The sequence below is a fragment of the Cyprinus carpio genome, chromosome B14 (genome assembly GCF_018340385.1).
Source record: "Cyprinus carpio isolate SPL01 chromosome B14, ASM1834038v1, whole genome shotgun sequence".
In the NCBI taxonomy this organism is placed as follows: Eukaryota; Metazoa; Chordata; class Actinopteri; order Cypriniformes; family Cyprinidae; genus Cyprinus; species Cyprinus carpio.
Genome location: NC_056610.1, coordinates 4,394,901 through 4,408,499, shown reverse-complemented (window position 1 = coordinate 4,408,499; position 13,599 = coordinate 4,394,901). Strand labels below are relative to the sequence as shown.

The following is a 13,599-nucleotide window of genomic DNA, read 5'->3' as shown; positions in this document are numbered from 1 at the left end:
ACGTCAACATTTATCCAAATAAAAAGTGAAATTAAAGTTTCTTCTCTGTGTATTGCACTATCATCCACACTGAGATTATTCAGGTTTTGCTTTTCCATTTGGATAAATAAATAAGGTAACATATAAAATTTCATTTGTTAACATTAGGTAATGTATTATTTAACATGAACAAAATGAGCAATATATATCACAGCATGTATGAACCTATGTTACTATTAGTTAATAAAATAGTTTGTTCATGTTCGTTCGTTCACGGTGCATTAACGAATGTTAACAGATTTTAAAAATGAAGAAATTACCATTACACTCCTAAAAATAAAGATGCTTAAAAGGTAATTTTTGGTTCCATAAAGAACCATTCAGTCAAAGGTTCTTTAAAGAACCATCTCTTTCTCAACTTTTTATAACCTGAAGAGCCTTCTTTCTCCACAAAGAACTTTTTGTGACACAGAAAGGTTCTTCAGATGTTAAAGGATCTTTTTGGAACCATTTAGATCAAAAGGCTCTTCTATGGCATAGTGAAGCCCCTTTATTTTGTAGCCTAAGAGTGTAACTAAGATTAATAAATGCTGTAGAAATATTGTTCACTATTTAGTTCACTTTTCCTCAACTAATGTAGTTCTTCAATCTTCATATTACATTCCTGCAAAGATGACAAATGCATTTATTAGCAATTGATGTCCTGTGGCAAAAAAAGAAGAAAGAGAGTAAATGCTGTTCAGACCATACATGAAGTTATAGTTTTGTTGTGGAACATGGAAGCACCTGTGATATATTTGGTGGGTTAATTAGCTAATGAAATGATCACGCTAGAGGAATGGCGAGAGAACTTTATCTTTTATTACTTATCTTTTATTATTATTTCACATTTGTGTAATAAGGTGATTTGAGCTATTCAAATGTTTCAGTGTGGACAAGCAACTGTTGGAAACTGTTAGTTTGATTTGAAATGAAAACACCATTTTCAGATTTACTCTGATTAATGTGGATGTAGCCTGAAAAAAAATCTAAAATGTAATCAAATAAAATGATGAAGACATATATATAACAACAACAGAAAGGTTGAAATCTTTAGTTTGTAAGGACTTAAAGTGCCTGTATTTAAAGAAATACCCAAACACCGTTTATACAGTCCTTCTGTTTTTTTGGTCAGGATAAAGACTTCGGAAAGCAGACGTTGCATAAAGGTCATGCTAACCCGCTAGCTGAGGTCACCACCAGTCTGAAGACGTACCAGCATTTCACGCTGGAGAAGGCCTATCTAGGAGAGGATTTCTTCTGGGCGTTCACACCTGTGGCGGGAGACTTCATACGCATCCGCTTCTTCACACCTGTCCGAGTAGAGAGGTACATACAGACATATTGCCTCAGGTTTCTCTCTGTTACACCCTCATGAATGCCAGGCAGCAGACAGAATGATGATGCTGTCCTCTAAGATGCCTCCTTTATCCAAAAAGGCAGCATTGCATATGTCCTTTGCAGAGACGAGTTGCAACGAGTTCACTTGAAAAATGCATCCAATTTAGTTCATTCAATCTTTATCTTTCAAAAAGCATCAAGAACAGTCCAATTTAATCAGAAAATCTAACCCGGTGTTTGTGTCTCCCTACTTGAAAATCTATTTTAGGCTGATAACTGTGTTTTGGAAGAGGGTAGATGCTTTCCAGCTGGTCTAAATATCATTAGCTGGTGGAAGGTAGCAGGCGGGGATTTTGTGAGTTGATAAGTGAAACTAAGAAAGTGTTATATTGAGGCTAAAATTAAAATAACCTGAGTAAAAGTCAGAGTGAACAGTATTTAAGTCTTTTACTCACACTGAATATTGACTCATAGAAGTAGTGGAGTAAAGAGTGCATATGACATACTTAAAATGTAGTCTGGTAAGAGATGAAAAGTTGCTAATATCTTGTATACTCCACTATCACAACTAAAATTCTTACTGAAAACACATTAATTATTTGTTTGCCTGCATGTTGTGTGACCATTAATAACATCAGAGAATTGTAAACATGTGAATGTGTTGTTAAATTATTGGAATATTAAATATTTTGTACCTAAGGGGTTCAAATGATGAAAAGGTTTGGGTATTAATTATCTGAGGTTATTAAGAGGTTTCATAGCCTTACTTTGGAAGGTTGCTGCCGATGAATGAAGTCTGTCTGTTTTGCTGTCTTTCCCATCACGCTGACTCAGAGCAGCTGGATAATGCATCAATCATCATGAGGCACAGTCATCCGTACATTTTTAACCCTAATGGAAAGTCCATGCATATTTCAGGCTTGATTGAGAGCTAATAGTGCTCAGTGTGAATGAGAGCGTTTGACGATCACTCACTGGCTTCCTTCATGCTCACGGAGTCACAGTTTAACAAGCGCAGGTGTCCATTTACACGTGTAATTATAGAGAGAAATCCGCCAGTGTCTGTGATTGCTCATGTTTCAGTGATCCATAGAGGAGGAAGAAAATTGTTTTTGGACACTTAAATATGTATGAAAGTCATTGCATTAGATGCCATTTTATCAGGTGTCATCTGTGCTCAAATGCTACTGGAGTTTTCTCAGAATGAATTATTTGATCTCTATTTGTAAAGACTTAATCAGCCAGTGTTTGATTGATTTTACTGCAGAATAAAGGTTTCACAACCACAAAGTGTCACAAATTAATAAGCAACATCTGTTGGTTTATTATTTCAGACCTAACAAACTTCTGTTTATTTATTTATTTATTGAAAAGTATGTTTGTTATTCTTTGAATTGCCACTTCAGTTGATATTTTATATAATGCAAACACATTCAGACACACAGTGTGTGTGTGTGTGTGTGTGTGTGTGTGTGTGTGTGTGTGTGTGTGTGTGTGTGTGTGTGTGTGTGTGTGAGACACTATGGTTCAGAAGTGTGGGCTGAGTATGATTTTTTTTTTTTAAGAAATTATTGATTTTATTTAGCAAGAATGCATTAAATTTATCAAAAGTGTCAATATAATGTTACAAGCTTTCTGTTTCAAATAATTGTTGTTCTTCTGAACCTTCTATTAATCTAAGAATACTTTAAAAAGTGATGGTTTCCACATTGATAATAATGTAAAATAAAAATGTTTCTTGAGGCCTTGATTTACATTCAAAGCATCGTGTGACCCTGAAGCCTGGAGTAAAATTCAGCTGTGCATCACAGGAATAAATTACCTTTTAAATTTCAGTGTATTTTTCAATATTACTGATTTTGCTATATTTTGATTAAATAAATTGCATGCAAGAGACTTGAAAAAATCTTACCAGTCCCAAACCTTTGAACGGTGTAAATGTCTAAATACTTTTTTGGGCCACTGTGTGCTGCAGGGTCTATAAATAACTACATGATAAGATGATATATGAGGAAACATATGCAGTACAGTTCTTTAGCGTTGTACTCCTTAAGGAATTATAAGATTGATCGTTTGGATGATATGTTTGTTTGTGTGTGTGTGTGTGTGTGTGTAGGTATTTCTTCCGCAGTGGAAACATCGAGCACCCTGGAGACAAGCTCTTCAACACTACAGTGGAGGTTCTTCCTTTCGATGTGAGTCTCAGATGAACACGAGCAGTGTGTTTGTTGAAGGATCACTGCTGTTTGAGTCACAAACACTTTTTGGCATGGTTCCTGTTTGAGCAGATGTCAGAGCAGAAGCAGAATTAATAGTAGTTGGATTAGAACCTATTTAAATGTGCAACATCACTATTATCATTGCCCATACTTAGAGTTAAGGGTTGGTTCAAATGCCACATGACAGACATGACTGATATCTCATTCATATATCGCACCTTAGCTCGATTTTTAAAGGTCCGATTTCCTCTTGCAAAGTTCTTCTCAGCTCTTTGCTCTAGTGAACAGAACTTAGAAAAAAACGAGCAATTACTAAACATTTCTATTTCAAATAAATGCTGTCTATTCAGCAAAGTTTCGAGGTGCTTAATAGGTGGCATAAAGTTTTCTGGAAAGTTCTGAAACAAGCTCCAAACTAACTTTGTTTTGGCCAAATTTAGTTTGAATGTAAATCAAGGCCTCAAGGCACCTCAGAAAGCATTGAAAAAGTAAGTTTGCACATGAAATTTTAGGCAGCCTTTAGAAGGCCTTATCGTATGTGGGCACTAGTTGAGCAGTTTTACCCAGAGATGAGTCAGGATGGTTTTATGGTCATCTAGGTATCAAAAAAATTATTAGTCTGTTAGTGAGGTTGACTAAAAATTTTGCCTTCATTTTTTCTTGCTTCAAAAGAGATGCAGTTTCTCAGAGAACCGTTTTCGTCGCCTACAGCAGTGCATTTCCAGACAATTACTGTCAGACTTGAAACCACCTGCTGTGATCAATGTTCCTGTTATTATGCATGATTCGACAGGTCTCTGTTTGTTTGTAAGGACTAGATTAGTCTAACAACAGATAGCAGTTATTACACAGCTCTCTGGAAAACCTGATTCTGATCGGTCAGTCATGGCCTTCTGTAGTCTGATACTTTTAAACAATAAAGCTAAACTGTATGTGTGTCGATTTTGACCTTTAATTCACAAAAATGATATAAACATAAGTAGGCCTGTCACAATTGATTGATCTCAGTTATCTGATCTAATTGCAAATATTTGAATTAACCGCAGTCAGTAATAAGGGAAATATAAGCGTGTAAAGAAAAAGTCATCAAATGCGTGCCGTCGTGTCACATTTTGCTGTGTGGTAAGGAGAAGCAGAGGAGTCCTGATCTAACAGGGAGTCATATTTCGGCACCACATCGATCCCACTCCAAATGATCCCAGACATGCTCAACACAATCGTTTGTGTTAAACTCACAAAAGCAAAAGTTTCAGGTGTTACCATGGTTGAAAACACTCCAGTTTTAGTGTGATTAAACATTCATGTCATGCCAAACATTCTTGATCCTTAGAGTTTCACACACAGGTAATGGCATGTAGGCACAGGATGAGGAGATGAGTTAATTTTTTTTTTTTTTTTTTTTTTTTTTTTTAAGCACAGACAATTCCTGTTTGATAAAATGACTGTACCTATATGTACAAGTCACTGGTGTTTGGTGAAGAGTTTTTGGCTCAAGGTCTGCATTTAAAGTCACAGCAGATGTGTTCTGATGGTTTCTGCAGACCAGTCAAGTTCTTCCACACTGACTCAATCATCATTTCTTTTTGAATACACAGAGGCATTGTCATGTTAAAATAGAAAAGGGTCCTGTCCAAACTGTTGCTATAAAATTAGAAGCACACAGTTCCCTAGAATATCTTTATATGCTTAAACATTAAGATTTGTACTCATGGGGATTACTAAAGCAGTCAAACCTGTTCATTAGAAGGGGGGTCCCAATATTTTTGTCCAAATAGTGTGTATATATAATAACATCTAATAAATATAACAAATAATATTATATAATAACTAAAACTAAAATTGATATAATTTTTTTTATAAAACTGTATAAACCTAGAAAAACAACAAAGTCTAATAAAAATGTCAGACACGCAACAAAATTAATAAAACTTTAATAACACATTTTTTTTAATAAAAGCAATACATATAAAAATAAAATTTATTTCAGAATATTAACAAAAACTGTTATATTATCTCAATGATACTAAAATAACACTGCTGTGGAGACAGAAGGAATATAGACAATACTGCTGTAAAGTACACAAAGACAATCAATAGTCTTCCTTCATACAAATTAAATAAGATTTGTTATATTATATTATATTATATTATATTATATTATATTATATTATATATATTATATTATATTATATTATATTATATTATATTATATTATATTATATTATATTATATTTGGATAAAAGCATCTGCTAAATTAAATGTAAAGGTTTGCTGTGGGTGTGAATGTAAAATGGACCAAGATTAAAGTGATACTCCACCCCAAAATGAAAATTTTGTCATTAATCACTTACCCCCATGTCGTTCCAGATCCCTAAAAGCTTTGTTCGTCTTCGGAACACAATTTAAGATATTCTGCATGAAAACAGAGAGGCTTGAGACTGTCCCATAGACTGCCAAATAAATAACAGTGTCAAGGTCCAGAAAATTATGAAAAGCATCGTCAGAATAGTCCATCTGCCATCAGTGATTCAACCATAACGTTATGAAGCAACGAGAATACTTTTTGTCTGTGAAGAAAAAAAAAAAAAAAATCTTCTGTGTCAGCCGCGCCACAAGGATACATTTTTTACATGTATTTACACTTTGGTTTGAAAGCAAACAGCGCATCAGTGCAGCGCGGCTGACACAGAAGAGCGTAAGCCACTTGCGTAGAGCTCAGATTTGCCAAAATGGCGCTACGTTGTTGAATAAAGTCGTTATTTTTGTTTTCTTTGTGTACAAAAAGTATTCTCGTCACTTCATAACGTTACGGTTGAATCACTGATGGCAGATGGACTATTCTGACAATGCTTGTCATACTTTCCTGGACCTTGACACTGTTATTTACTTGGCAGTCTATGGGACAGTCTCAAGCCTACCGGTTTTCATCCAAAATATCTTAAATTGTGTTCCAAAGATGAACAGAGCTTTTACGGGTTTGGAACGACATGGGGGTAAGTGAATAATGACAAACTTTCATTTTGCAGTGGAGTAACCCTTTAAAGCTGAATAAAAAGATAAATATTTCAATTTTTAAAATATTAAAGAAAATCTAAGGGCCTAATTACAAGTAAAATAGTAATAGTTTCCAAGTAAAATAAAATCACATTTTTTTGTATGAAAATTAATTGTCAGCACAAACTTCATGATCATGACAGGCCTAAACATAAGTGACAGGAGACCAAAGTCTTGTCAAAAACTATTTTGTCATAAGAAGTGACATTGTTCATTCTCATTCTCTCTGGGTGCAGTTCACTGCATCGCTCCATCACAAGCTCGACAGCATCAGATAGTGAGAGTTCAGGAGAAGCAGGAGGAAAGCAAAGCAGTGGAGATAAAGATATACTTCTGTTTTATGAGCTAATGGAACTGTACTGACACACGGTAATAAAAAGTGACCCGCTGTGTGTGCGGCCGGCGTGGAGGAAATATCTTCTCCCGAGGGAGAGCAGACGAGGGTTTTAAGTCTTAAATCACTGTGATTTAAGATTACAGCCGGAAACGGATGTTCACCGCAAGATTAATAGCAGAATTTTCTAAGAGCAAGAGCCTGTCGCCGTGTAATATCTCTCGTCTTCTCACTGCTTTTTGCTTCTCCTCCCTGCTGCCGGGTCTCTCCTTTCTCCTCATTTGCTTTTTTGTAAAGCTCCCTTTAGGGACATTTATGGAATTCTGCCATATATAAGAAATTAGCAGCGAATGCCCTGGAGGAAAGAGTATTTGTGGTCTGTTTTATGCTGTTAATGCAGTTTGGGGGAATTAGAGCGATGCTCTGCTGGGGTTTTGAACATATTTGTCATATCACTGAGTTTCGGTCCAAGAAGAAGCCTTGTAAGACCTGTTTCAGAAGTTATAGTTGCCAGGGATGCAGACACAATATGTACACCCGATATCTAGTGCTTACACGGGAACAACTGTTACTGTGCTGTGAACGGCGCTTCAGAGCTTCCTCCCTGTAAATGTCAGCTTGTGGCTACAGTCTCTCTGCGTCAGTTCTCGTTAATGCTTCTTTCACGCTTCACAATTATTTTTATTTTATCTTGACAGAAAGGCTGAAACACACATCTCCTCAGAAGATTCTCTGCCAAACTGAATTTTTTTAATAATGGAATATGGCCTCTGATCTCGCAAAGCGGTTCCTCTCGCTTTCATAAACTGTTCATTCATATAGAGTGCATGCAACAGAATAAAAGGCACATGTTTTCACACAGAACAGCTAAATGATGCCCAGACTAGATTTGTAAATTTGATGAAGAAAAGAGTTGTGTTTAAGACCCTTAAGACTCTCTGATAATCTGGTTTCTGGGTATGTCTGGGGTCCCTCCTTCAATATAAGATTATGGGAATGTTTCTAAAAAAATAAAACACATTCAGTTTCATAAATAACTATAGTCCTTAAGCTGTGTTTTCGCAGCATAGCTTAATGCACAGATACAAATGACCATATAAGACTCGATTCGTATCTGATATCGGTTTACATTATTCTCTGCCCGAACTAGAATGATTACAATTCTGGTCTCTTTCAACAACACAATTGACCCTCAGGTTTTGAATAGCTGTATTAAAAAAAAGTTACATAACTCACGTAAGGTGATTCTTTGACTTTAAAAGATTAGTTCACTTCCAGGATAAAAATTTCCTGCTAATTTACTTCATGTCTTTGTTTCTTCAGTCGAAAAAGATATTAAGGTAGGCGATTTCGGAAAGGCTAGTGATAGCAAGCTAGCTTTCAAAGCAAGATCCCCACTTTCTTTGTGGATAAACGTGTCGCCCTCAACTTGTGATTAGATGATAACTTATCTAACACAAATTTTTACAGCATGTGGGTAATATGCTCTAATATATAAAAAAATAATGGCAAAACAAATCTTATAATACAGATACCATATTAAAACACTTATTGTCTGTTGATTTATAGGTTTTTTCAGTAAAATTGGATTCTGCTATTTTGGACTGTGGTTATCAAGGACTTGTATAATGCGTATGCATAAGACTTCCAGGCTTGTAAAACAGGGAGCATGTGTTTCTTCTGGCTGAAGAACAGCTGTGATGAGATTGTGAAGAGGAGAGGGTTATGCGCAGAAACACTCCAACACTTTTGTCCCTCTTTATCAGAATATTCAGTCAGAGAAAGAAGCGCTGAAGGAGGGGAGAGAGAAGACTCCGAAGTACCAGCGCACAGAAGACGGCTTTATCAGAATAGGTGAGCCGAAACATACACTGCACCTGCTGTGAAGTACATACTAAATATAGCAGCATGATTCAGCCCATGAACAACATTGATGCTCGTAAAAAACACGCTCTGGCCTAATAACATAAAGCTGCTTTTTTTTTCTCAGAAAGAAACAATGCTTCTGAATGTTTGATGCACAGATTCACTGGTTATGAATGACTGTTGTCAGCGTGTTGTGTTGGATTTTTTTCTCTGATGCTATAGTTAAACACCGGTCTTGTTTCACCATCTTTAACCCATTTTGTGATATAAATGATATAGAATTAATGCAATATCATATAGCCCTATTAAAACAGCCTCCACAGTGACATTCTCCTGAGAGAGCGCCAGTGCCGCCCACTTCTGAAGCTGTTACATGAGAAAGCACACAAGGAGAATTCAGATATTTGTGTGAATCATTCACTGCTTTCTGTCATACTCTCTTACTTTCTTGAGCTCACGCTCCAAATCCAGTGGGAAAATACTACAAAAACTGTATTTTGAAATGTCTAAAGTCTTTTACGGGTGCTGTTTCTCGTCTGTTTTCTCTCTCACTCTCCCATATAGAGGGTTTTCTCATTATTATGGATGTCTGTCTGATTACTGTGCCTTGGGGTTTATTGAAGCCCGCCGCTCATGACAGAACGTTAGATATCCCCCAGTCATTAATATACTGAGCATAATCCAGACATATGCTTTTGAGCACTTCAGGAACATGGTCGAGCAGAAAATGTGTAAAAATCATTCAAAATATTTAGCATTTTGTCCTCCTCTCCTGTATGTTGGTTTATTTAATGTGCTTTGTGTGTAGTTTGATGAGACACACAAAAACATGAATAACAGTACTTGCTCACAATGAGAGTGATAACCTATTAATGGTACACTCTAAAAAGTGCTGGGTAAAATACGGACAAACCCAGCGATTGGGTTGTTTTGACCCAGCGGTTGGGTTACTGCCCAAAAGGTCGAGTTAAACATTTAACGCAACTGTTGGTTGAAAACAACCCAATATTTTACCCAGCGCTGGTTAAAATTAAAATGTCAAAAAATCTCAAAATACTTATGTGAATGTGTGTGAAGAGCTTGTGAACTGAAGATGTAGCGTCCAGCTTCTGACAGTGTGTGTGGATGTCGTCCCTCAGGGAGGTTTGACAACGGGATCGCAGAGGGGGAGGTGGATGCTTCCTTCGGACCGCTGGAGGCTCTGCGGCTCTCAGTCCTGACTGACTCTCCTGTGTGGGTCATTCTCAGCGAGGTACGACACAACACAACCGTGCTCCATCTGTTCCTCACTCAGATGGGCTTACACCTAGCAGCCAACCCAACCTACATACTGTGTGTGCATGTGTGTGTACATATATATATATATATATAGTCCCCATTGAGATCTGATGCATTTTTAAAGTGTCCCTTTAATTTATTTGAGCTGTGTGTGTGTGTGTGTGTGTGTGTGGTGTGTGTGTGTGTGTGTGTGTGTGTGTGTGTGTGTGTGTGTGTGTTGTGTGTGTGTGTATGTATATATCTATATATATATATATATATATATATATATATATATATAGGGGAAATCGGGGCACAACGTAACACTTTTTGACTTTGTCAGTTTGTGTAAATCCACATGGGGTTTAGAATCTAATTTTTTTATCCACAGTAATTTCAGACTTGTCTAGTAAAAATATGTCACTTTGTTTCATAATTACAGTGTATACGTTTTTCTTTATTTATCCTCAAAAAAATGGAAGTGACCATTATTTAGTGACCAAATAAAAAAAATAAAAATTCAATAAAATAAAATGTAAAAAAAAAAAAAGATTTCAAAACAAATAATGGCATTTTTTAAATCTGATTTTGGAGTTTGACAATGAACTACCAACTTAACTTTGGCCAACTTAAATGTGCCAAAATACTTTACATGTCTTGAAATAATCATTTCTGAACAATAAACATTGACTGTCAGTCTTTATTAACCTGTTTCTTGTCGTTTCTCATTAAAATTCATTAAAGTAAATAGTGTAAATTACATCACTAATGTCATAGAATAGCATAGTTTAACAAAGGTGGGGCACATTGTAATTGGCTTAAGCCAGAAATGTAATTTTACTATGGTAAAATAAATGTTTAAATCTTTTTTCTCTATATAATGTTGATATGGTAACTAGTAAATACTGTAAATTTTGTTATGCTAGCATGTGTGGAAATATTTAAAACACGTGTTACAACTAACCCTGCACTTCCCTGTATATATAAAATATAATCATTTTGTTGCTTATTTTACCAGATAATTTTGTTACAATTTTTTTTTCTAAAAAAAGTAAACAAATATACAGTACACAAAACGATATTTTATTTTCTATTTTATTTTTATTTATTCCATGGTCTGTCTGAATACTGGATTCTGATTGGCTGGCAGGTATGCAGTAAAACAGTTTAATGCACAGGTAGTTCCAAGGCAGTTTAATCACCGTTCCATATTAATGCGCTGCTTCAATTGATGAACACTAAGTGTGTGTGAATCATTTGAAGCAGTGCATTAATATAGCGCTGCTATATTATAAAATGTCACTAACCAACACACATCACTCGCACACACACAGAGAGAGAGAGAGAGAATGCAGATTGTGCTGCACACACACAAACTTGTCAACACTTCCCCACGATTTTTATTAATAAAATAGTCTAGATACTAGATCGCTACATTATATTCATATTATAGTGTATTTATATATACTGTACTTATACATTACTGTGCAAAAGTCTTCACCAAAAAAGCCAGTTATTTCTATCCGTCTACTTCTAAGACACTTGAAGAAACTTTTGTGCAAAGCTACCTGAAAAACTATGTGCAAGTGTACCTAGGAAAAAAGCAAAAGGGTGGTCACACCAAATGTTGATTTGCTTTAGTTATAACATAGTTTTTGAAAACATCCTCACCTATAACCTAAAACTTTTCACAGTACTGTAGCTTTGCAGTAAGGTTTCTTCAGGTGTGTTGGAGACGTTGGCCACAGTTCTTCTGCATTTAGTATTTTTCTGATTCTTCATGTCATTCCAGACAGACTGTCGCAGATCTCGTCAGACTCCTTGTGCATACAAAAATCTCCCTGGATTATTACAGTTAATGGCAAAAGGAAATGCTGACACACTGCAGCAAAAGATAGAAATGGCACAATACTGTATAGAATAGTTTCATGTCATTTGCAAACAGATCATTACAGTTGATTCCGTCTTTTGTCTCTGCAGATTTTTATCAAGAAAGCGGAGTGACTGGTGTTCAACAATACCTCGTGACTTCACCGGGTCTCTGGTGCAGGATGGAGTCTGCTCCGCACCTCCACATGAGCTCTTCACACGAGTTTCTTTAGCGCCAACTGCTGGCGACAAGCTGTTCTAGCAGGGTAGAGAACGCCCGGCGAGCGCTCCCTCAAAGACATACAGCTGGAGCTGTCAGATGTGCCCAGCAGCTGGCAGACAACTGATGACGCTGTATTTTGTAAACTGTATTTATATGTACATATGCCCATGGTTGAGTTTCTGTAATTACACTGGTCTGTTGTCAAGGGCTTCCTGAGCGGTCTCTCGCCCGTTTCACGATGCACTTTGACATTCAACAAATGCTGCTTTTGGAACGGAAGGAAGACTCTTCTTAATTTCATACTCGAGATTCGATTTTCAAAGTTCAGTTTGTGTTAGTTGACAAATGATTCTGTTTAGGTTACTCCAGATGGTGTGTATTTATTGTATTTATTATGATACATTAAGAGTACACACAAGCATATGTCTGTGCTAGATATGTGTTTGTTCGTGCACAGGCCTAGCGTGTGTTTCCAAAGTCAGTCCAAAAGATGCGTTATAATGAAAGAGTAACGTTTATTGTAACTAGAGTATGCTGCAAAACTGTTTCTTCTAAAAACTGAAATCGCTGGACTTTTCTTGATATAATTCAAATGAAATCAATCACAATAAACAAGGAAGGGAAGCCTTCTGATTTTTTTTTTTTTTATAATATTTTGCTTTCCAGTAACACGTTATTTCTTACTATGTTGTTTTTCCTCTTCCTGCCTTAATGTGACACAGTAGCGTGCTGATGTGGCCGCATTTTACAATAGAGCCAGTAGAGTACAGATCAGAGACCAAAAACCTGCCAGAGACATGTACAACTGTGGCTTGAAATCTGTATAGCTCAGTGTGAATCAGTGCACTGCTATTTAGATGCTCGGTTTGCTCTCTGATAATAGACATAATTAATATTAATCGGATGCTACACAAATTTGTCAAGGGTTCTAATTTTTTTTCATGCCTTAAAATGATTCACCAATGATTTCGGCATCATAATACAACACTGATGGTTCTGGGTAAAATGAGTGATCAGCACATCTCACAAGATCTTGAGCTAGAGTGAAGTAATCTTCAAAGAAAGAAAGAAAAAGAAGGTTTGTGCAGTAAGATAACACCATCTGGCCTACAACAACACTGATGTTGTTTTAGAGGAGAGTCACTTCCCTGCACAGGTCGAGGAGAAATACAGCGCCATCAACTTTCACTATCCCTTCATTGTTTTCTCTTGATTAGCCCAGATGAACTCGAATGAAAATGTAATGCTCTTGTCAAATTCTTTCAATAAAGATAAAGTCCAAACTTGACTTGTTTATATATTGTTATGCAGACGTGGCTGCAAAGTATTGTTTTTATACTACTATATCTATAAGTTGTGAGCATGATTATAAATCCAAAAATCAAAAGAGATATCATTCTACTATGTTCCACTTTTAT

The 13,599-nt window shown here is 36.2% G+C and overlaps 1 protein-coding gene across 2 annotated transcripts in view; it reads left to right on the top strand.

The window, feature by feature from the left end:
• The window catches only part of LOC109102894 (alpha-1,3-mannosyl-glycoprotein 4-beta-N-acetylglucosaminyltransferase B), a 114,085-nt gene extending 100,616 nt beyond the window's left edge, over nt 1-13,469 (top strand). For both annotated transcript variants that reach the window (XM_042737793.1, XM_042737794.1), the window contains exons 11-15: nt 1,154-1,347; nt 3,476-3,554; nt 8,733-8,820; nt 9,972-10,084; nt 12,070-13,469. In XM_042737793.1, coding sequence (XP_042593727.1) covers nt 1,154-1,347; nt 3,476-3,554; nt 8,733-8,820; nt 9,972-10,084; nt 12,070-12,093 — 498 coding nt within the window. In that variant the 3' untranslated portion in view covers nt 12,094-13,469. The remainder of the gene's footprint in view (nt 1-1,153; nt 1,348-3,475; nt 3,555-8,732; nt 8,821-9,971; nt 10,085-12,069) is intronic.
• Nucleotides 13,470-13,599: the final 130 nt, after the last annotated feature.